The 21,025-nt window shown below is 56.6% G+C and overlaps 1 protein-coding gene across 1 annotated transcript in view; it reads right to left on the bottom strand.

The window, feature by feature from the left end:
* Positions 1-234: 234 nt before the first annotated feature.
* LOC120242227 (katanin-interacting protein-like) overlaps positions 235-21,025 on the bottom strand; it is a gene marked incomplete at its 5' end in the record, with an annotated part of 36,596 nt that continues 15,805 nt past the window's right edge. Inside the window, 10 exons of the mRNA XM_039247831.1 lie at positions 235-1,688; positions 2,193-2,281; positions 2,369-2,529; positions 3,038-3,139; positions 4,927-5,066; positions 6,934-7,044; positions 8,237-8,301; positions 9,701-9,858; positions 13,055-13,220; positions 19,185-19,362. Of these exons, the coding sequence (XP_039103762.1) occupies positions 1,630-1,688; positions 2,193-2,281; positions 2,369-2,529; positions 3,038-3,139; positions 4,927-5,066; positions 6,934-7,044; positions 8,237-8,301; positions 9,701-9,858; positions 13,055-13,220; positions 19,185-19,362 (1,229 nt within the window). The remainder of the gene's footprint in view (positions 1,689-2,192; positions 2,282-2,368; positions 2,530-3,037; positions 3,140-4,926; positions 5,067-6,933; positions 7,045-8,236; positions 8,302-9,700; positions 9,859-13,054; positions 13,221-19,184; positions 19,363-21,025) is intronic.

The raw sequence follows: 21,025 nt of genomic DNA, 5'->3' as shown, positions 1-21,025 counted from the left end.
CAGCACAAAATGACCACGACGTATGCGAGGGCTTCTATCGTCTGCCCAGAATCATGTTCCCATCTGCAGGTGGGGGAAGGGGAGCTCAGAGGGGGTACCCGCCCCGTGTCGCTCAGCCAGCCTGTTCCTGGAGGCAGCACGGGCTCCCTCTGTCTGACCCCAAATCCAGCATGTCAGACCATATTCTTAATAACATCTTTTATTGATTTTGCAAGAGAGAAAAATAGAAATTTATCTTAGAGTTAATGCCTGTATGGCTCCCCCCCCACCCACCCAAATCGCACGGTGCATACAATTACTATAAACATCAGCGGAGATTCTGGGAGCCAGTGTGTGCGGAGCTCTAGCAATCTCCCCGACAGCCTGACCGGCCGGCCTCAGGTAGGGACGGGAAGCCGTAACAGCCTCTAGAGTCGTGGCACCTGCTTTCGGCCCCTACGCGCCGGCCGGGATCAGCCCCCCGACTGCCCGGGAGCCCCAGCTCTCCTCCGGGAGCCCACAGGCCTCGGGGCGCCCGCCACATCGGGGAGGCAAGCGCAGAAGCTACAGAAATGATGGATCCTCTCCGGGAGAAACAATTCCTTATCTTCGCATCGGCCCCGCGCTCCAGATGAAAAGCGCATTTGCATAGCCGCTCTGCAAAGCTCATAAAGTATTTGCCGGGGCTCGCGGTTGCATAGGAACGTACTTCGAGTACAGCGCTGCGGCGGGCTGGGCCGGGCGCCAGGAAAACAACAGATTAATATTTGGAACGAGAAATTACCCACCACTGGGAAACCAATTAGGTCCCTGATCCGAGCTTGTTACATAGATGGAAATAGATACGTTCTGAGCCTCGCTCGGCTGGGGGTGCAAGGCACATTTCCAACTTGCGGGGAAGCTGCTGGGGGTGGGGGGCAACAAGCACCTCCCTGCCCGCAGGCAAGGGCACTGGCACGGGCGAGAGGCGGGGAGGCGAGTGAGAAGCCGGTGGTTAGACCGCAGGATGCCACCGCCGCCCTCCTCCAGGCAAAGTTCAAGCGGAAGGGGAGGCGGCATCCGGGGCGCGAGGGTAGGGGCGTGGCCTGCCCCGCGTCCAGAGCCGTCTGGGGTGTGAAGCTGTCCCGCCGCGGATCCCGCGTGGGCCTGGCTGCGTGGCGGGCGGGCACAGCGTGGACACTAGGGGGACCAGGGAGCTGCCCCGCCCTCCCAGCCAGCTCCGCCAGCCCCCAGATGAGGCAGGGGGTGGGGGGAGGGGAGCTGTTGGCACCTCAGCGTGGTGGGCCCCCCTCTCGTTGATGTTGGGTCTGAGGCCTGACCCCGGGCCCGGGGCAGCCACACTGCGCGCTGGGTGGAAGTCCTCCTCGGCCACCTCGTGGTCCGGCCCGAGACTGGACACGCGTGAGTGCGTGTGGCCTTGCTTTGCTGCGGGAGGGCCCCGAACTGCGTGTCTCGGGAGGGAGCCCCCGAGCAGCGGCGCGGAGGAAGGCCATGCCACACGAGTCCCCTTTGCGGCGGGACTTCCTCTTCCAGGCCCCGGAGTCCAGGCTGCCGAGGCTGAGGACAGGGGGCAGGCGGCGGGGAGCCCGGTGTGGCCGGTTGACAGAGCCCGGCGCGGGCCGGGGGGCCCGGCTCTCCCTCCTTCGCCAGTCAGCACCTCCACCGTCGCGCCGTCTCCTTCTCGCTTATGCAGGTTTTGGGGCGCAGTGCTGTTGAGGGAGAGTACGGAGGGGCAGACGTTCCCCAGCCTCAGTCCCCGAGGGCGGCGCCCCCACACTGACCCGTCACCTCCCCTGCAGCAACTCTGTGTGGCCGCCTCCAGGCCTTTCGTGCTGCCCCCTCTGCCTGGCCAGCTCCCCATATCTCTTAGGGCCGCGCTCTGGGAAGCCCTCGCCTCGGTGCACCCCACACAGGTTTCACAGTCCCCTCCAGACAGCACATCTGCCCTCAGGGCCTTTCCCCTCTGCACCCCAAGCCTGGCTCCCAGGCAGCTGCACCGCACCGGGTCACAGGCCCCTGTGGGAAGGAAGTAGGCAGCACGTTGCCCCTGGGGTTCTGCCCCCACAGCCCCTGCTCGGCACCGCGCCCCCCCCACCCAGTCAGGCTCCTGGGGAGAGAAGAGGGGTCCGAGGGGCAGGCAGGGGCCATTGGCCTAAAGACCGCTCAGCCTAAAGCCCAGAGGCCTATGCTCTGGGCCGAGAGCCCACACTGACCTGGGTCAACCGCGCTCTGCTTCTTCTTCGAGTTGGTAACGATTTGGTTCTCATTCATCATCTGCACGTCCTGGTCCTCCACCTGGTTGCTGGGGGGAGAAGACGGAGGGCTCGACCCCTGCCTCTGTCCCCGTTGGGGTAGGCGGGGTAGGCCGTGGGGCGGGCGGGGGGCGCACCTGATGATGGTGTGTTTCTCCTGGCGGCACACGTCCGCGTCGTCGGTGAAGAGGATGGTGTGATAGGGCACCTTGGGCTCGCACGTGGGCAGGATGCCCCCCACCAGGTGGCCCACCATGGCCAGGATCCCGTTGTATACCAGCAAGTCATCCACCAGGAGCTGGGCAGAGAAGGGGGGCTGCACTGTGCGGCCGGGGACCCCCCCTTCCCACCCGCGGCCTCGGCCAAGCGGGGCCAAGCCTTGCCCGCTAGTCCAGCCTGGTTCTGAGGTCAGAGCTTCGCAACCCTCGGCCACACGGGGACGCGGAGGCTCAAAGGCTTCAGGTACCTTGAGCCCACGTGGCAAATCCGGGTCTTTGGCCCCTGGGGGCCCAGCTCTCCCGGCCCCAGAGTTGCCTCCCAGGGTGAAGAATTCCCTACACCACTAGGACTGGAAAAGACAAGATGAAAGAAAAGCCTGTTTTTTTCAGGGTGATGATTCAAATCACTCGGGGCAGGTTCTGAATTCGCGATTGGATGGCGAATTCCCCTGCATCTGAGGGCCAGGCATTGGTGTCTAAGGTAGCAACGGAGAGAAGCAAATCAAACGGCGACACATGGTAATTGCCAGCAGGCTAATTACAGTGAGCATAATTATCTCAAAAAAAAACCAGCTAATAAGTACTTACACCAAACTCCTTCACCCCTCGATGGGGCGTTTTTGCGTAATTCCACAGTTTGATCATTGACACGGTGGTAGGCAGATCGAAAATCACATAAACCCGGTTCACCTGTCAGAGAGGAGAACTCATTAAACTAGGCATGTTTGGAAACAGAGGCAATGGGCAGGGGCGGGCGCCGGGGCCGTGGTGCTGGGGTTCCCACTGCCTTCCGTCTCCTGGAAGCCCATCTTGAGTCCGGTCACGTGTGGCTGCGTTTGCAACGAGCTGCTGAGCTGGCTCTGGGAGGGCCTGGTTCCCTCGTTCAAATACCCGAGGAGAAATGGGTGCACCCTTCCCTCCCCCCAGGCCAGCCAAAAACATAGTACGGGCTTCATTGGCCAAAGGGGAGGGCCCAGGTCAGGGAGCATGGTCCCCGGGGTATCAGCGTGGCCTTGACCCTGATCTGTCCTTTCCCCAACCACAAGTGAGTGGCACAGCAGAGGCCCTGAGAGCAGGGTGGGGGATTTGCAGTGTGTGTCTTTGAAGCTCTGCCCCGCGCAGGGTGGGTGGGGACGTGACCAGATCAGTGGCAGGATCAGCTAGTTAGGTCAGACCCTTGGCTTCCCCCACCACACCCCCACCGCCTCAACAAAGACTCTCCGATATCAGGCAGCCCCTTGCACGACAGAATAAAGCAATAAGCATTCAGTGCTGGCCACAGGCTGCAGGCTCCGTTTTGCCCCAGGCCCTGGGTCTCAGCCTCGTTGGCCATCGTCAGAAGGTCTCAGAGGAAGTTGCAGGGGGGTGGGGGTGGGGGAGTACTGCTGGGGCAGGGTCAGCCTTCTGACGGCACCACGGAAATAACAGAGGTCCTCAAACTCAGTTGCCCCAGGGGCTCAAGCAGATAACAAATGTTTGAGTCCCGGGACGCCTGGGTGGCTCAGTCTCTTGAGTGTCTGACATTGGCTCAGGTCACGATCTCAGGGTTCGGTGGGTTCAAGCCCCGAGTCTGGCTCTCTGCTGTCAGCACAGAGCCCGCTTCAGACCCTCTGTCCTCCCCCCACCCCAACCCCTCCCCAGCTTGTACTCTCTCAACAACAAAGGTTTGAGTCCAGCTGGAGAGAGAGAGCTGGAGAGACAACCTCACACCAAAAGTCAAGTGAAAGATGGTGGGAAAACATGCACTGGCCAAACACAAGATGCCGTGGGTGGGCCGGGCCGGGCTCTTGGGGCTGAGACCTCCGTGTTTCTCCCCTGTGGTGCTGGGCTGGCCTTGGCGCAGGGGAGCAGTCAGACGCTCGGAGTTCAGGGTGGCGGGGGGCCACTGTCAGAAAAGCTCCAGTACAGAGCAAAGTATCCCTCTGAGCCCTTCTGCCCGGTCACACCGGGGAAGGGGACACCTTGGCGGTCACATGCACGCCCCAGGGCCTGCTGCACTTATGTAGCATGAGGCTGGCACGGGGCTAGAACCGCCAGCCACCCCCAGTTTGTCTCTTCTCTCTCTAGGTCCCCACCCTCAGGTCCCCCAGTGACAAGCAGGGCCCGTGGGAGGGTCTGAGATCTGCAAAACTGAGTCAGTTGAAGAGCCGGGGCCAGAGAGAAGGCAGGGCCGGGGTCCGGGGCCCTCAAGGAGAAGCAGAACAGGGAACATGGCCAGAGGCTGGAGGGCAGAGGGGCTTCTGCACGGGGCCTCCAGCATTCCACGTGGGCAGCCCCTTGTCACAACCACCCCAAGCGCAAGGAGAAAGGACTCGCCGGAGGAGTGCCTGTCAGATGTGTGTGTCTGTGGGACGCCAGCCGTCCTGACAGCCCTCGGCATTTTGGTTTGCTGAAGATTAACGTGAGGACGCGTCCCCGAGACCAAGGACGCGAAGTGGCCCCGCCCATCCCAGGGCTGGCAGCCCCTGCGCACCCACCAGGCCGGGCAGGATGGGAGCCAGCCACATGTGCCGACCGTCAATGGTGTCGTTCACTTGGTCGATGAGCTTATCAGGCGTCCGGACGTCCCCGCACACACCCTCCAGGGAGTTCACGCTGTCGGGGAAGGCGGCGATATCTGGGGAGCCTCTAAGCTGCCATAACCGGGAGTGGTGTGCTGGAAGCCGTGTGCCACGCATGCGGCCACGGGCCTCCTCGCGCTGACGCCATGGCCCCGGGGATGCCCGGGCTGGCGGGCAGCACGGCCGTCTGCTGCTCTGGGCAGCCGGAAAAGTGACAGCCAAATCAGACATTCCGGGGAAAATGAGCACAGAGGCCAACGGGTGTGTGTGGGGGCGGGGGGGGGGGCAGTTTCAAGGAAAGGGGAGGAGGCCACGCAGACAGATGGCCGGGGATCAGTCTCCCCGGGATGCTGGAGGCAGGAACAAAATTTGTGGCTGATGCTTAGGAGAGTGGAGGGCAAGCTGCTACGGGTTTCTTTTGCAAGGGGACTGGGTGGCAGCCGGACTGGACACGACATGTGAGGACCAGCCTGAGGCTGAATGCATGGTGGGGAGCGGAGGGGCACCTGACCCAGTCATGGCCACTCAACTGCTGGACATTAGTGCCCATCTGGACAAACTAGTTCCAGCTTCTGCATTTTGACCTGAGGTCTCAGGAGAGTCAGAGAGCACCTTGGGGCTTGTTTCCTCATCTGTAAAATGGGTATAAAAACCTCCATATCCGGGGCACCTGGGTGGCTCAGTCAGTTAAGTGTCTGACTTCAGCTCAGGTCATGTTCTCATGGTTCGTGGGTTCGAGGCCCATGTTGGACTCTGTGCTGACAGCTCAGAGGCTGGAGCCTGCTTCGGATTCTGTGTCCCCCTCCCTCCCTCTCTCTCTCTCAAAAATAAACACTAAAAAAAATTAAAAGCCTCCACATCCCAGAATTGATGTGAGGATTTCAGAGGACACTGGATGTGAGCACGCTCGCTAAAATCAATGGGGCCTTACACATCCAAGGACTCACTAATAACAAAGCCACCACAATCATTCACGTCAGGTGAAGAGGATGGTGTCACCGGGGGAAGCCAGGGAATCCCAAACAGGTGCAAGGCAGGCTTTGGGGCTGGACCTGCTCTGGCCAGTCCCTGTGGTGGCCCAGGGGTCACAGGGCAAAGGCCCAGAGGGGTCAGGCAGGTGACAGCAAAGAGATGCATGACAGCTCAGTGGTCAGAGCATGGTCTCTGGAGGCGGACTCCCAGTCCTCACTCCTATGCTGTGTGACCTTGGGCAAGTTACTTGACTTCTCTGTGTCTCAGTTCTTCATTTGTAAAATGGGGATAACAGCATTCACTTCCCAAGACTGTTGTGAGACCAAACCAAACCAGGTCCCATGGGACAAGCCCTCATGGAATGAGCCCTCAGCAAGTATTAGCAATCCGGGGGGCCTGGTAGAAAATAATAAGGACACGCGTGGAGAAAAAAAGGGCAGTGGATACTCCGGTCCGACCATCATCGCTGTGCATGACCGTGGCCTCAAACATTGCTGATTTCTCAAGAGTGGCTGAAGATGGACGTGTTCCTGTGAAATGCCCTGATCTTTAAAAAATATTAGCAACTCGTCTGAAGTATTTCAAAACTCAGTGGGCTAATCATTTGCGAATTCTGGTGTGGGCCCTCCATGAACAAAGGGGTTGGTGAATTTGCTGGGCTGAACACAGGGCCTCCGGCTGCTCCCTGCAGGCCTTGCCAGAGCCTTTAGAACCCCAAAGTGCCTGTGGCTCTCCAGGACGGGGTGCAGTTGGTACCCTGGACCACAGGACTCTCTGTTTTGTGGGATTCATGACCTTGGCACTCCCAAGGGTCAGCATCTGGCCATCACCTGAAGCCCCTGAGCTTTCGGTCCCGGGGTCTGGTTCTTACAGCACTATTCCCTCCCCTTCCCCTGGCCCCCTCACATTCCCTTGCTCAGGGTGGGGCCCCCTTCTGCCTAGAAAGGATACTATTTTCCGACAGAGGGATTTTTTCTCCCCGCTCATCGTATAGCTCCAGGCCCGTGAGACCGATGTAATAGGGGTCACCCCAGCTGGTCAGGAGCTGGAACTGAAAGATGACTGGGCCACAGCATTAAGGAAAAATAGGCTTAATTTTCTGAGAACAAAGCAAGACAATGGCAGAGGTAACGTTAGGATATATTTTTTGCGGGGCTTATGCAGTGAAGGAGAGAGAAAAAAAAAAATCACTTTTTCCCACATGAGACAGAAGTCTGTCCAGATACGTGTGTCATCGAACTGTCTTTACTGTGAGCTGCGCGTGCATGTGTTTTAGGAGCGAACCTTCCTCCACGTCCCGGGAGACGGGAGGGCCGGGGGGGCAGCCCTTCTCCAGGGAGCTGGCGGGAAGGAGGCCCATTTGTGTCAGAAACTCGTCATGTGGTCGTGCTGGACAAAGGGACCGGGACTCAAACTCTCTCGTGCCTCAGTTTCCCTGGTTATGAGATGTCAAGAACGGAGCACCTGCTCTCTCCTCCACCCACTTTCAAGTGTGCAGGGGGCAGGGGGGGAGATACATGAGCACCAGGAGGGCTGTGGCCGTGGCAGGGTGTCCCGAGTCTTATCCCATAGACACAATGGGGCACCAAGCCCGTCCGCGGCCCCGTCCCCAACCTGCTCCCAGCATTCCAGGGGCAGGCAGGGCAGGAAACCAGAGGGGTGACTCTGGGCAATATCATAGCCACAAGCAGACCTGCCAGAAGAACGGGCCAGCGAGAGAGCCGGGCTCACGTTCACTAACCTGTCCTGCCCCTTCCCAGCTATGTGGCCTGGGGCAAGTTACTTGGCCTCTCTGGGCCTCAGTTCTCTCATCTGTGAAGTGGGGATGCTAGCCCAGGGCTGTGGTGAGGCCCGAGCTCACACGGGCAGCCCGCTGTGAGCAGTGCCAGGCCGAGGAAAGGGTTAGCAACTGTGAGCTGCCCTTACTTCCATCTTCACTTCCTCCCTGCCTGGAGCCCAGGACAGCCTCCAGTTTAGGGCCTGCGGAAAGCTCCAGCTTCTCTGGGCCTTCCCCTCTGGAGTCCCGGGTGCTGCCCCCTGAAACGTCGGCCGGCCAGGCGGTGGGATCTGGGACTCGGGTCGTTGTCCCGCTGCCCCCCACCCCCCCGGCAGCACCCGGTGGACCTGAGGACCCGCCAACCCTCCCGTCGTCCCCCGGGTTTCCCTGCCTGGTGAACCCCAATGTCACCACAGGGGCTGAGCCCTGTCCTGGGGCTCCGGGCGGGGCCCCCGAGGGCCTGTGCAGGGAGGATACAGCCGCAGGGCATCAGGGGTGCCTCGTAGTCCATGCTTGCCCGTTCCTGGCTTTGCGTGCTGAGCCTAAAAAAAAAAAAAAAAAAAAACCACAAAACAGCACCAGGAAGCAGAAGATTGTGACTACCCTGATCGCTGGTCAGTTGTCCCCTGGGCAAAAGACTTTGAAGACCATATGGCCCTGGGAGGTGGGTACCCTTATAGCCCTGGGTTGCGGGTGAGGCGCACAGAGAGGTGAAGTCACTTGCTCAGGGCCACTTGGAGGGCAGGCGGCAGAACTGGGATGTGGCCTGAGGTTGTCTGGTTCCGGAGTCCACACTTAACCACACAGCACTACGGCCCCTTCATGAACAAGGCGAGTCCACGCTGCGCTGACAGCTGGGCTGGAGCCGGGGGGGGTGGAGTGCCCGGCTGGGGCAGGCCACCCTAGGGGGTGGCCAGGGACCTGGCGCCTGCGCTGAGAGGGAGGCAGCTGCACAGAGTCAGAGCTGAACCCTCCAAGCAGAGGGGCAGCCAGAGCAAAGGCCCTGTGGTGGGGAAGCACTGGGGGGGCTGGGGTGTGGGGCGGGAAGGGAAAGGAGGCCAGTGGAAGGTGGGTTGTATCCTGAAGGCTTTGGCTTTGTGATCCTGAGCAAGTGGCTTCAATAGCAGGGGCCTCAGTTCCCACATCTGCACAACGGGCATAATAATCCCTACTTCAAAGGGTGGGTAGAAGGATAAAAACAAAGCGTCAGACCAGAGCCAGCACTTGGAAGCGGGGGTGGTGGTTGTCTCTTCTCCACACTCTGCCCCACGGGGTCTCTCTCCCAGGTCCACAGCCAGTACCCCCAGGCCTTCCTGGTTTTCTTCAATTTCAAGAGCAATCTTATAATTACATGGCTGTTCCCAATGACCGGCCCAACAAGCGATCCCAGCCACAGTGGAGGGAAACTCGTTTGTTTTGTGAGCTTGGCCTCTGGCGTTTGGACTTCAGGGGCTTTAAATGAGTTAACTGAACATGGCATTTACAAATTGTTAGGACCTATAATGCAGCTGAGACAGGGGCCAAGAAATACCAGTGAACCCACAAAATGTTAGGCTCTCATTTTCTCTTTGACTCTAAACTGGGAACTCAGAAACAAGAGAGAGAGAGAGAGAGAGAGAGAGAAGGCCCTTCCCTGAATTGGCCGGCGGGCATTTCTGGAATAGAGGCAGGCTGGAGCCTCTTTTCCCAGCAGGAAGTGCAACGAAGCATTTAAAATTTCCAGCACTCCAGACTGTGAGCAGCCCAAACATCCCTAGACAAGGTGGGTACATCCCACAGGCTTCCGGAGAGGCTTGGCTGAGCTTTAGAAAACCGCCAAGTTGAAAAGCAACGCGTTTGATCATCGTTTCAAAACCTTTCGGTATAAACTTCAGAGCGACGCGTGGAGCCGGCAGCCCCGAGGACCGGGGAGGGGACACTCCTGGGCCTCCCCCCACTCACCTCCGGGCCGGCTGGGGCAGCTGTCGAGCCTGGAGGTAATCCACAAAGAGAATTTCTTGAGCGAAATCAAAGTGGCAGTTGCCTGGTCCCTTCCGGATGAGGAAGCCCTCGGGAGGGGAGATGCACAGGCCGTCCAGGGACACGTGGACGATCTTGGCCTAGCAAACAAAGGAAAACCCGTGCGTTAAGGAAGGAGGCCAGCGTGGAGGTCGGGCATGTTGCCGTGTGTGACGGGCGGCCTTCCCAGAGCCCCCACGCCGGACAGACAGCCTGGCCTGGCCTCTCCCTCAGGCCAGAAGCACCGCGTCAGGCCACTTTCCGGTGCCACCCCCACTCCCTGCCAGGCGCCGTGCTGGGCACTGGGCAGACGGCAGGGGACGATGGTGGTCCACAAGCAGGGGTGGCGCCTGACTCAGCCCGGATCCCCACCCCCCTCACCCGCTGCAGAGCAGCTCAATGGTCAAGGGCGTCGGACTCAGGTGCCCCGACCTCCACCGTTAGTCGCTGTGCAAGTTACTTAAACTCCCTGTGCTTCAACTGCCTCCTCTGTTAAATGGGCTTGACGATGAGTAAACGTATGCAAAAGATGCGGAATGCAGCGCCTGGTACAAGAGATGTACTCAGTAGGTGTTGGGCACTGACCCTTCTTCAAGCCCCGCCTCACAATCTTCCACTTCTACGCTGTTCCCAGGACAGAATGAGTCCCTCCCTGATCTTTCTTCTCATGGCCCTCAGCTCGTCCTTTTTAAAAACGTTTGTTTATTTTTTGAGAGAGTGGAAGTGTGAGCAGAGAAGGGACAGAGAGAGGGCTTTGTGCTGACGGCAGCAAGTCCAATGTGGGGCTCGAACTCATGAACTGAGACATCATGACCTGAGCTGAAGTCGGACGCTTAACCGATGGAGCCCCCCAGGTGCCCCCTTAGCTCACGTGGTCCCCAACAGTGTCCTCGGCAGTTTCTGGGTCTCCCTCTGCAGCAGAGGCCCTGGCAGGGTCACCTATACCTGCTTCCTGGCCTGGTGCTGAGTGGGTGCTTTCCAGCCCGCTGAATGGGGGGGGGGGGGTCTGGGCCAACCGGTTGCCCTGTTCTAGGACAGACTTCACCAGCCACGTAGCCAGGATCTGCCCGTGAACCTCCAAGCCTGAACGGCAGGGTCTGAGGCGGCTCAGGTCTGCCTCCCTTGGGCAGGGGGGCGGTAGGTGAGCAGAGAGGGGCGGTAGACCAGCGCTCTCTTTCCGACTACACGTTTTGGAATCAGGGGCCCTCGCATCTTCCTGGTGAGGAACAGGGGCCCAACTGCTGACCATACTGGTAGATTCTCAGCCCCAGGAGACACGGAGGGGCTGTGCAGAAAGAACGAGGCCCTGCCCCGGGTCTCAGAGAGAACGCATGTGCCCCGGGGGCCCTTCCTTCCTTCAGCACTTAGGGATTCCCCTCAGGGCAGCCGGGCACGGGGCACAGACGCCGGCCGCGCGTAGGGTTAAATGGCTTCAGCGGTGGCTGGATATGGGGGCCCAAGAGCTGTCACTGCCTCTCCCCGCTCGGCCTTGCTCCAGGCTGATTCAGCCCCTGGCCCCGGCGCTGGACCTGGACGCACAGAACTGTAACCCGCTTGTCATACGATTGGCCCAGGGGCGCAGACCTGCACCGGCACGGTCAGCACGACTCCTCGGGTCCTTCTTCAGCTGGGCTTGGGGCTAGCGGGGGGCTGGCGACAGAGCAGCGCAGAGGCCCAGGAAGGCTCTGTCCCTCCTCCAGCGCCACCGCCTCCACTAGGAAGTGTCCCTGACTTCCCCAGGCCTGTTTAGTCCCTTGGATGGGGCTTCTACTATCGTCTCCATCTTATGGCCAAGGAAATAGGAGTTCAGAGAGGTTAAGCAATTTTCCCGAGGACACACTGCAGGGATCTGAGGCTCCATCTCTAGCGTGCAAGGCCTGGCTCTCATCACATGCCAGGGACCTGTAACCTGAGCACCCAGAGAGCCTTGGGAGTACCGGCGGCCAAGGCATTTTCCTGGGGTGCAAATGGTTGTTGCCACCATGCTGCCCTCCAGGGTTTGCCCTTCCAGGCTGTGCCCATCTCTCCAGTCCCACGGTGGCCATCTGTCACTGGCACCGAGGCTGGTGGCGGCCAGGCTTGTGGGAAGCAGGGGCTCTGGGTCCAACATTTCCAGGCAGCAAATCCAGGCCGTGGAGGCACAACCGGCCAGACTGATTCACTCAAGGGAACATAAAGGCTCAGAGGCCCGAGTTGAGCCAGAGAGGGAGCTTTTAACGCCAGTGTATCTGACCTTTTAGACCTGCTGAACTTGAAAGCGTGTTCTGGGAACGGGGGCGTGGCCTGGGGGGCTTGTGAACCGTGCTGCTCCGGAAGGCGAGCCCCCCGGGGGGCTGCTGACTCCCTTGTGGCAAACCCCCACGGTTCTGCAAGCCCCATGGGGCCTGTAGAAGGAACTCTCTGGCAGGTGCATGTGGGGGAGCCACACGTGGGGCTCACGGGACCCGAGGCCAAGGCCTGGTTTGGTCAGCTTCCATATGGCAGAGGATGATGGGTACTCTCCCAAGGCAGGCATCATCCACCTCCTCACTTGACAGACAGGGAAACTGAGGCCCAGGGGAAGCAGGCCACTTGCCCAAGACCACACAGCTGCTTAGGGTCAGAGCTGGGATTCAGACTGGGGCCTGTGACTTTGGGGCCCTAACCGCATTGCTGCATTTTCAGTGGCCTTCTCACTGTCACCCCTGTGTGGCAGGGGAAGGGGACAAACTTATCATAGGTCATAGTCACAGGAGGACAGAAAAGCCCATGAAAAGGGCACTTGGGATGCTCTTTGTCCACACCACAGCAACGGCATGCCCAGCAGCGGAAGCACGTGCTGGGGAACTGAGCATGGGCTCCAGCCGTGTGACCCTGGATGAGTGAATGGACCGTTCTGAACCCCAATTTTTTATACTCTGAAAGATGGGGGTCCTGACACCAGCCTCCCAGAGGCTGGAGCAAGGGCCCCATGAAACGAATGGGTGCAAAGCCCTCAGCTCAGGGCCTGGCGCCCTGCCCTCAACAAACCACAGGGCCTCTGTCCGGCGCTAGGCTCAGGGCCTGGGCCTGTCGGGAACGCCCGAGCCCCAGGAGACACAAAGTGTCCCAAGTCTGCCCTGGGCTCTTTAGCCCACATTTGCTGTTTGCAGGAGAAGCAAATAGCAGTGTGTTTTCTCCCTGGCTATAACCCCACCCCCTGGCTCCATTTGGTAAGTTCTGGAAGATTTATGCCCCTCTCTGGCAGCCACACCAGCCATTCATCAAGGCGCTGTTTCCCTGACAGTGGACTGAGCTCACTTCTATTCCCCAGCTTACCCCGCGATAGGTGTCCTCAGGAGATTTATTGTAGTTCCAGAAGCGCAGGCCTGCGATGTTTTCGGCTCTGTCGAAGCGGATCGTGACCACGTGGTCCAGGCCCGGGGAGAAGGGGACCAGCCACATATGCTCATCCTCCATGGTGATGTTGGCACCATCGACTAACCTGCAAACAGTGGGGAGGGTGCGGTCAGGTGGGGCTTGGCCATGTCCTCTGGGGGAAATCAGAGTAGGGTCTATACCTCCCATCAGCCCCTGGCACCCCCTGCACTGGCCTGGCTGTGTTGGGCTTGTTAGGGGGGCCTGATTATAGCCACAGGGAGGGGCCACGAAAATCAGACAAAATACAAAAATGGGAAAAAGTAACAGTCTGCGCTGTTAAAGGTGGGGTGAGCCAGCCATCAAGGTTTTTTCTTTTTAATTTTTTTAATGTTTATTTTTGAGAGATGGGGCGGGGGGGTGGGGAAGAGAGAGAGAGAGGGAGACATGGAATCCGAAGCAGGCTCTAGGCTCTGAGCTGTCAGCACAGAGCCCAACGCGGGGCTCGAACCCACAAACCACGAGATCATGACCTGAGTCAAAGTCGGACGTTTAACCGACTGAGCCACCCAGGCGCCCTGCCATCAAGGTCTAAAATAGATGAGGAGAATGTGTCATCTTTCTGGACCCTTTGGGATTCCATTTCTGGAACTCTTTTCCTCTAAGGAAAATTTGTTCAACCCGCGGGAAGATATTCATTATAGTGTTGTTTATTATAAACAGCAAAAAAACACCACCACAAAAAACAATGATCGAAAATACTTCCAAGAGCCTCAAAACACAAAGAGTGAAGTACCTCTGTACACTTGTTAAAACAATAATCATGAGGATGACGCGGTGACACGGAAAAGGCGGCCACGGGTACTGATTTTAATGCTGGAAAACGGGCACAGGGACCAGAAGCAGGCACACAGAAGTGAAACACACATTTGTGCCAGAGGTGGGGGGGCGCACGCTTTTCCCTGTTTTCCAAACTTTGTGTAAGACGATGCATGGGCTCTACGGCGCATTTTGAAAGAATTTGATTCCTTCTTTCTTGCATCGGGGAGAGAGATACTAAGGCGCTAGGGTGCACTTGGCCGCTGTTGGTGTGGGAACAGCACAGGAAGGGGCAGGTGGGTCAGTGGGGAGCTGTTCTGCAGCACAGGGCAGCCCCCGCCCTTCAAAGGGAGCCCCTGGCGCCGTCACGCGCTTCTTCGCCACTGTTCTGAATGAACCTGGCACCTCGCCCGAACTGTACTCCCATCCTGGCCGGTTTCTGGGCCTCATGCTTGAAACAGCCTGCCTCTTCGTTCTCGACTTTGCCTGTTTTCATCCCAGAGACCATTCTGCCACTGGCGGCCCTCGTCTGCCCGGCGCGGCGCAGCCTCGACCCCAGGCCGTTATATCGTGGCTCTGGCCTGTGTCCTGGCATCCCCACTGCGCAGCCTGGCCGGGAACAGGGGGCCCCAACTCTCAGCCCCTCGGGTAACCCTCTCCCCTCCCCTTCCTGTTTTCCTGGTGACTCAGAGGCTGCTGCACCGGGAGAACTTCCTAGATTTTAAAATAAACCTTATTTTTTCTACGTTTTAAAGTTCCGGATTTGGAATAAACCTTACAATCTAAGTGTTCACCCAGGGAGGTGAACACTTAGATTAGATTAGGTTAGATTAGATTAGATTAGAAAAAAAGGTGTTTCTTTTTTTTCTTTCCCTAAAAGGCAGTTATTAAACTGATGGATGGTGTGTCTTACTATTGCTGGTACCTTAAAACTGAGGAGAGTCAGCAATGTAAAACGGAGGTGTTTGTGGAATTAGGCCGACGAGAGAACCTTCTATTTCCTTCTGAACGCAATTGCTTCTCTGTCCTAGAGATGGGGCTACCTCCATAGCAAAACTGCTTCCTAACTCTGAAAGTAGCGAGGGTTGTTGAAGCAGTTACAGTTGACAGTGAAGGGAAGTCCCCATGGACAACCTCAAGAATATCTAAATGATACTTCCCAGCTCTGTCCGCAGAAAAACCTAGAAACTGGTTCCACAGAAACCCAGCAGCAATGAGGTTCTCTAGTGGCTACATTATGGTCTCTAAATACCATTTCCCATTGGAAGGAACCAGAACTTCCTGGGGAAGGTGGCCGATTCCACATCTGGGATAAGAAATATCCAAGAGGAGCCTGGGATATCTTGTCACATCGGAAAGCAGGGAAGCTGTCACAGACTACTATTTTAAAAAACGGATGCAGGGGATGCCTGGGTGGCTCAGTCGGTTGAGCGTCTGACTTCAGCTCAGGTCATGATCTCACGGTTCATGGGTTTGAGGCTCGTGTTGGGCTCCGTGTTGACGGCTCAGGGCCTGGAGCCTGCTTCAGATTCTGTGTACCCCCCCCCCCGCCCCTCCCCTGCTTGTGCTCTGTCTCTCAAAAGTAAATAAATGTTGGGGCGCCTGGGTGGCTTAGTCGGTTAAGCGTCCGACTTTCGCTTAGGTCATGATCTCGCGGTTTGTGGGTTCGAGCCCCGCGTCGGGCTCTGTGCTGACTGCCAGCTCAGAGCCTGGAGCCTATTTCGGAGTCTGTGTCTCCCTCTCTCTCTGACCCTCCCCTCCTCACGCTGTCTCTCTCTCTCTCCTAGAAATAAATAAAAAATAAAAATTAAAAAAAAAAAAAGTAAATAAATGTTTAAAAAATTTAAAAAAAGGAGCTCTCAGTATCTCAGAGCATCAATAAGATAAAAGCTGTAATAAATTGAAAAGCTTCAAACACAGTCTGTTTAAATTCATGATTTATGACAGTCAGACACAGACTTTTTTTTTTTTTTAAAGTAGGCTTCCCACCCAGCATGGAGCTCAAAGTGGGGCTTGAACTCATGACCCCGAGATCAAGACCTGAGCTGAGATCAAGAGTCAGACGCTTAACCAACTGAGCCACCCGGGCGCCCCCAAACACAAATGTTTTAGTATGCCAGAGAAACACTTTTTTATTTTGAGAACTGAAAAATAAAGGGAAAGAACCAAGCATTTAGACTGCCTTTCCTATTTGACTTGTACCTCAGAGTAACCAAATCATTGAAGAAAAATTTCTTTTTATTGATGAAAAAAAGAAGGATAGGATCAGTGCACCACCATCATGCAACCAACCCCTAATGTAGTAATGGATGTGCCCGCTGAACACAGACCGCCAGCGTCACAAGAACCCTGACAGCCAGGGGCGCCTGGGTGGCTCAGTTGGTGAAGCGTCCGACTTCGGCTCAGGTCATGATCTCATGGTTGGTGGATTTGAGCCCCACATCGGGCTCTGTGCTGACAGCTCAGAGCCTGGAGCCTGCTTGGGATTCTGTGTCTCCCTCTCTCTCTGACCTTCCCCTGCTCACACTGTCTCTCTCTCTCTCTCTGAAATAAATAAAATACTTAAAAAAAAAAAAAAAAAAGAACCCTGACAGCCAGACCTTTCATATGTCCTGAAGGGAATGCACAAGGACATCGACACCCCCATGGTCACATCTTGCCCCTGTGCACAAACCTCAGTCGGATCAGGCGTCTAGATCTAATGAACAATTTACAAGAAACACAGGGGCTGGAGGAACAGGTTAAACGATACCAAAAAGATACAACCAGTAAAATCCTGACTCTACAAGGGCAAAACCAAACCAAAACAAAAAAAACAAAACCCTTTCTTCAACAATTAATTTAGAAGAAAAAATGAAAAAAAGATGGAAGGGAATCTAGAGAGTATAAGAGGCTTAAGAGACTTAACAGGGGCGCCTGGGTGGCTCAGTTGGTTAAGTGTCCAACTTTGGTTCAGGTCATGATCTTGTGGTTCACGAGTTCAAGTCCCGCATCAGGCTCTGTGCTGACAGCTCAGAGCCCGGAGTCTGCTTCAGATTCTGTGTCTCCCTCTCTCTCTGACCCTTCCCTATTCACTCTGTCCCTCTTTCAAAAATAAATACACATTTAAAAAGAAAAAGACATAACAAAGAATCACAATGTATGGACTTTATCTGAATCCCAAACGAACCAATCAGAATGTATGGAACTTCCGTGGCTCTCAAGACAACCAATCAGAATGTATGGAACTTATGTGGCTGTCAAAACAACCAATCACAATGTATGGACCTTACCTAGACCTCAATTCAAGAAATGAACTGTTAAAACGGCGGTGGAGAGACTATCAAGGGAAATAGGAACATGCTAGATAGATATCTACTAATTTAGAGAATCACTGTTAATTTTTATTTTGGGGGGTGTGATCATGGCATTGAGATTCTGTCCTTTTTAATGTCCTTATTGTTTAGAGCAGCACCCTGAAATATTTAGAGATGAAGTGCTACGAGGCTTGGGGTTTGGTGTAACATAATCCGAGTGGGCAGTGGTGGGTGGGTGGGTGTGGGTGAACATGCAGGGCCGGCTGTGTGTTGATCAGTTTTGCAGCAGGAGCCAGATTCATGGGCTACAAGCCTGATACTCGGGCGTGTGACCTGCCAAGATGCGGAGTGCTGAGTGGTTCTTGAACAGGCACTGACAGCCAGCATGGGGGCCACGGTCAAGGGGTCCCTTAAGACAAAGCAGGGAGGAGTCATCTGGGCCAGACAGGGGGTGCAGGTGTGGTGTGGCAACCCTCTTCCCAGCCTCCGGCCGTGGGATTTATTGTCCCCATGCTGCTGAGGAAACCGAGGCAGTGGAAGACAGAACTTAGTGGTTAATTAAGTGCATGGATGTTGGGCTCCCCGGGGACCTCCATTCAGATGATTCTGCCACTTAAAACTAGTCTGGGGGGGACACCTGGGAGGCTCAGTTAAGTGCCCGACTCCCCAACTCTTACTTTGGCTCAGGTCGTGTATCACGGTTCAAGCCCTGCGTCCAGCTCTGCGCTGACAGTGTGGAACCTGCTTGGGGTTCTCTCATTCCCTATCTTTTTGCCCCACCCCCGTTTGCATGCATGCTCTTTCTCTCTCAAAATAAATATTAAACAAACAAACAAACAAACAAAACCCTAGTCTGGGTAACTTCTGGCCAGCTGTTAACCTTTCTGCACCTCATTAGTCTTCCTCATTTGCAAAATGATGGCCTCTTAGGGCTGTTTGAGGTTTAAATGGATGAATATCTGTAACACAAGCCCAGGGACTGGCATTTTTTCCATGCTCGAAGAATAGCTGCTATAACTTTATTATCACGACTCTTATCATTGGAGAGGCTAAGAGAGTCACTAGCTGGCAAGGGGCAGAGCCAGCACCGGAACTCACATCCTTCTGACCCCTCTAATCTCCTCCCTGCAGGGGGAGCCCAGGCCCTGAAGTCCTCCTGAGCAGGGGGCTGAGTGCCAGTCTGCAGTGACGGGCCGGTGGGATGATGCTATTATCTCATGCTCGCCCTGGTATCGCCTGGCCCCAGCCTGGCCTCATGAAATCAGACCAAAGCAGAGGAATGTGCTTGCCACCACTCCTGGAGACTTCCAGAGCAACCCCCTCCAAACCCAAGCGAGTGATGGAAAGCCTTCAGCCCCTGAGAGGAGGGGTGGCCCAGGCTCAGATGCCGAGCGGCACTGCAAAGGCTTTCCAAGCTCTTGACCTGCGTTCCAGGCTCTACGCGCCAAGTGGTGGAGAAAAACGCAAAGCACAGCTGTGTCTGGAACCCCACCCACCACCTCCGGCTGTGTGGCCCTGGGAGGGTCACCTCCCTGTCCCACGCCTTGGTTTCCCTTGACTCCAAAATGGGAAGGGGCGCCTGGGTGGCTCAGTCACTTGAGTGTCCGACTCTTGGTTTCAGCTCAGGTCACGATCTCACGGTTTGTGGGTTCGAGCCCTGCAACTGACTCTGTGTTGACTGTGGAGCCTGCTTGGGATTCTCCCTCTCCTTCTCTCTCCAAATGAATAAATAAACTTTAATAAAATAAACTAAAATAAAATGGGAAGACCCAGACCTCATGGGGTGGTGGGAAGGTGGAATAGGGAACGCTATTTGTTCTCTGAATCCAGAGTCTAAGACGCAGAGCAGATCCCCAATCCCAGCTCCACATCTGAGCATGAGCGGCCCTGCCGCTCCGGGGCTGAAAGTGGTCCACTGCTCGTGGTTGGAGGGGCTTGCTCTGGAAGTCTTTGCAGCCGGCTTCTCAGACACTTACTTGTCCAGGGTCCGGCAGTCATCGGTGTACTCAGGAAGGTCATTCAGGTCCCTGGGGGAGGCAGAGAGCTGGTGTGGGCTGACAGGCAGCGCCTGGCCATCCTTGCCCACCACCTCCAGGCCTGTGAGCCCCAGGTAGTGCGGGTCCCCCCAGGAGGCGGTGAAATTCAGCTGAAGGCCTGTAACAGGAGGAAAAGTGGCCGATGAACGCCAGATGTTCCGGAGGAGGGCCCAGGATGGAGACGGGAAAAGGAATGACCTTCAGCCTCTGCATTCTACCATCTTGAAAACCCAGACTTCGATGAAAGGGCCTTCTGGGTGGGCTCTCCACCCTTCCTCTTAGAGACCCTCGGGTCTGGATCACTGCTGATCTTTTGGAAACGTCTGGAGGATGAATGGACCCGTGTTGTTTAACCCTGTACACGGCCCCAGATCCTTTCTCCACTCATCCATTGTGCTGCTTAAAACTGTAGCATGGCTTCCCGCTTGAGTGATGCTTGGCTGCCAGGCCTTGTCCCTCTGGCTTCTACCTACTTGTCTAACCTCCTCTAACCTCCTCTTACAGGGATCTGAGCTCCACTCAGACTGGCAGTCACTCATACTTCCGTTTCTCTCCCCTGTCACAGGACCTTTGCACATGCTGTTATCTCTCCCTGGAACTCAATGGCACCTAGTCATCTTGTGTACATCCTTTAGATCCCAGCTCGCTTTGGAAGCCCTCCCAACTTCTCTGACCACAGCGAACCTCCACAGCCTGCCATGTCACTGTGGATTTCCACTTCCCTGCCCTGGCCACCATGGTGATCTTGTGACCATTTGGTAAATCTCCATTTGTCCCACCAGAGGGTTAAATCCCTGAGGGCAGAAACCCCCTATGATGTGCCGGACCACTGTATGCCCAAAGCCCATCACGGTGCCCGGCACACAGGCGGAGATCAGTGCAGACAGAGCATTTCAGCAGCAACTACGTGGAGGCAGCTACCTCAATACAGCGCCACATCGAAACGTGGGCATTTTACACGAATTGGGCACTATCGGGGTAAGCTGTGACCTATGATGATACCTCCTTCCTTTGGCCCCTGCCTCACCTCGGCTCCATCAGAGACCCTTTGGACGCGACCTTCTGGGGTCCTGGGGCAAAACGGCCTGGGTGAGTCATCCATTTGCCCAAAGAGCTCAACCCAAAGGGATCCTGACCAAGGTCAGGCCCCCGTCAGGTGTGTGGCTGGAGCTTTCCTTTCCTTTACTGGCCTCCCGATAGAGCAAGACCACGCCCAGTGAAGTCTGTACCCTGGAAGGATTTGGAGCCTCTTCGATTGAGCCCCTTCTGGGGAGGCTGAGTTCGGAAGGCTCACACTCTCCTCTGCAGCTCTGGCAGAAGGCCGGCGCTGGAGTGCTGGGGGGAGGGACCTGGCTGTCACGTGGTCCCACCTGTCCCAGCTCCGGCGTGGAGGCAGAAGCCCGGGGAGGCTGCAGGACATGCTGGGAAGTGAGGCTGAGCCACACAGTCTGCCTGGAGCCCCGCTTCCTCTCCCACTCGCCCGTCACTCCAACACGCGCTCTGTGACTCAGCCTCAGATCCGCCTGACCTCTCGGTGCGAGGCAGCCCTGGGCGACTTGGCGGCAGATGGCTGAGGTGTGTGACCTGCTTGGTGAGGGGCATGTCCTAGCTTCCATGGCACCGAGGGCATGCAACGTGGCCACAGGCTCTTTGCAGGAAGACTCTCTGCAGTAGCTTGAGTCTGGGTCCTGTGATCAGCCGTGGCCCGTGGGGGCAGGTAAAGCACATGTGCGCCCTGGGGCATGTCCTCTCGCGCCACCCCTACGCACCCTGCTGTGTCA

Source organism: Hyaena hyaena, unplaced genomic scaffold, assembly GCF_003009895.1.
Source record: "Hyaena hyaena isolate Hyena2069 unplaced genomic scaffold, ASM300989v1 scaffold_306, whole genome shotgun sequence".
NCBI lineage: Eukaryota > Metazoa > Chordata > Mammalia > Carnivora > Hyaenidae > Hyaena > Hyaena hyaena.
The sequence above is the reverse complement of the archived record's forward strand: the minus strand, read 5'-3'. Positions and strand labels throughout refer to the sequence as shown.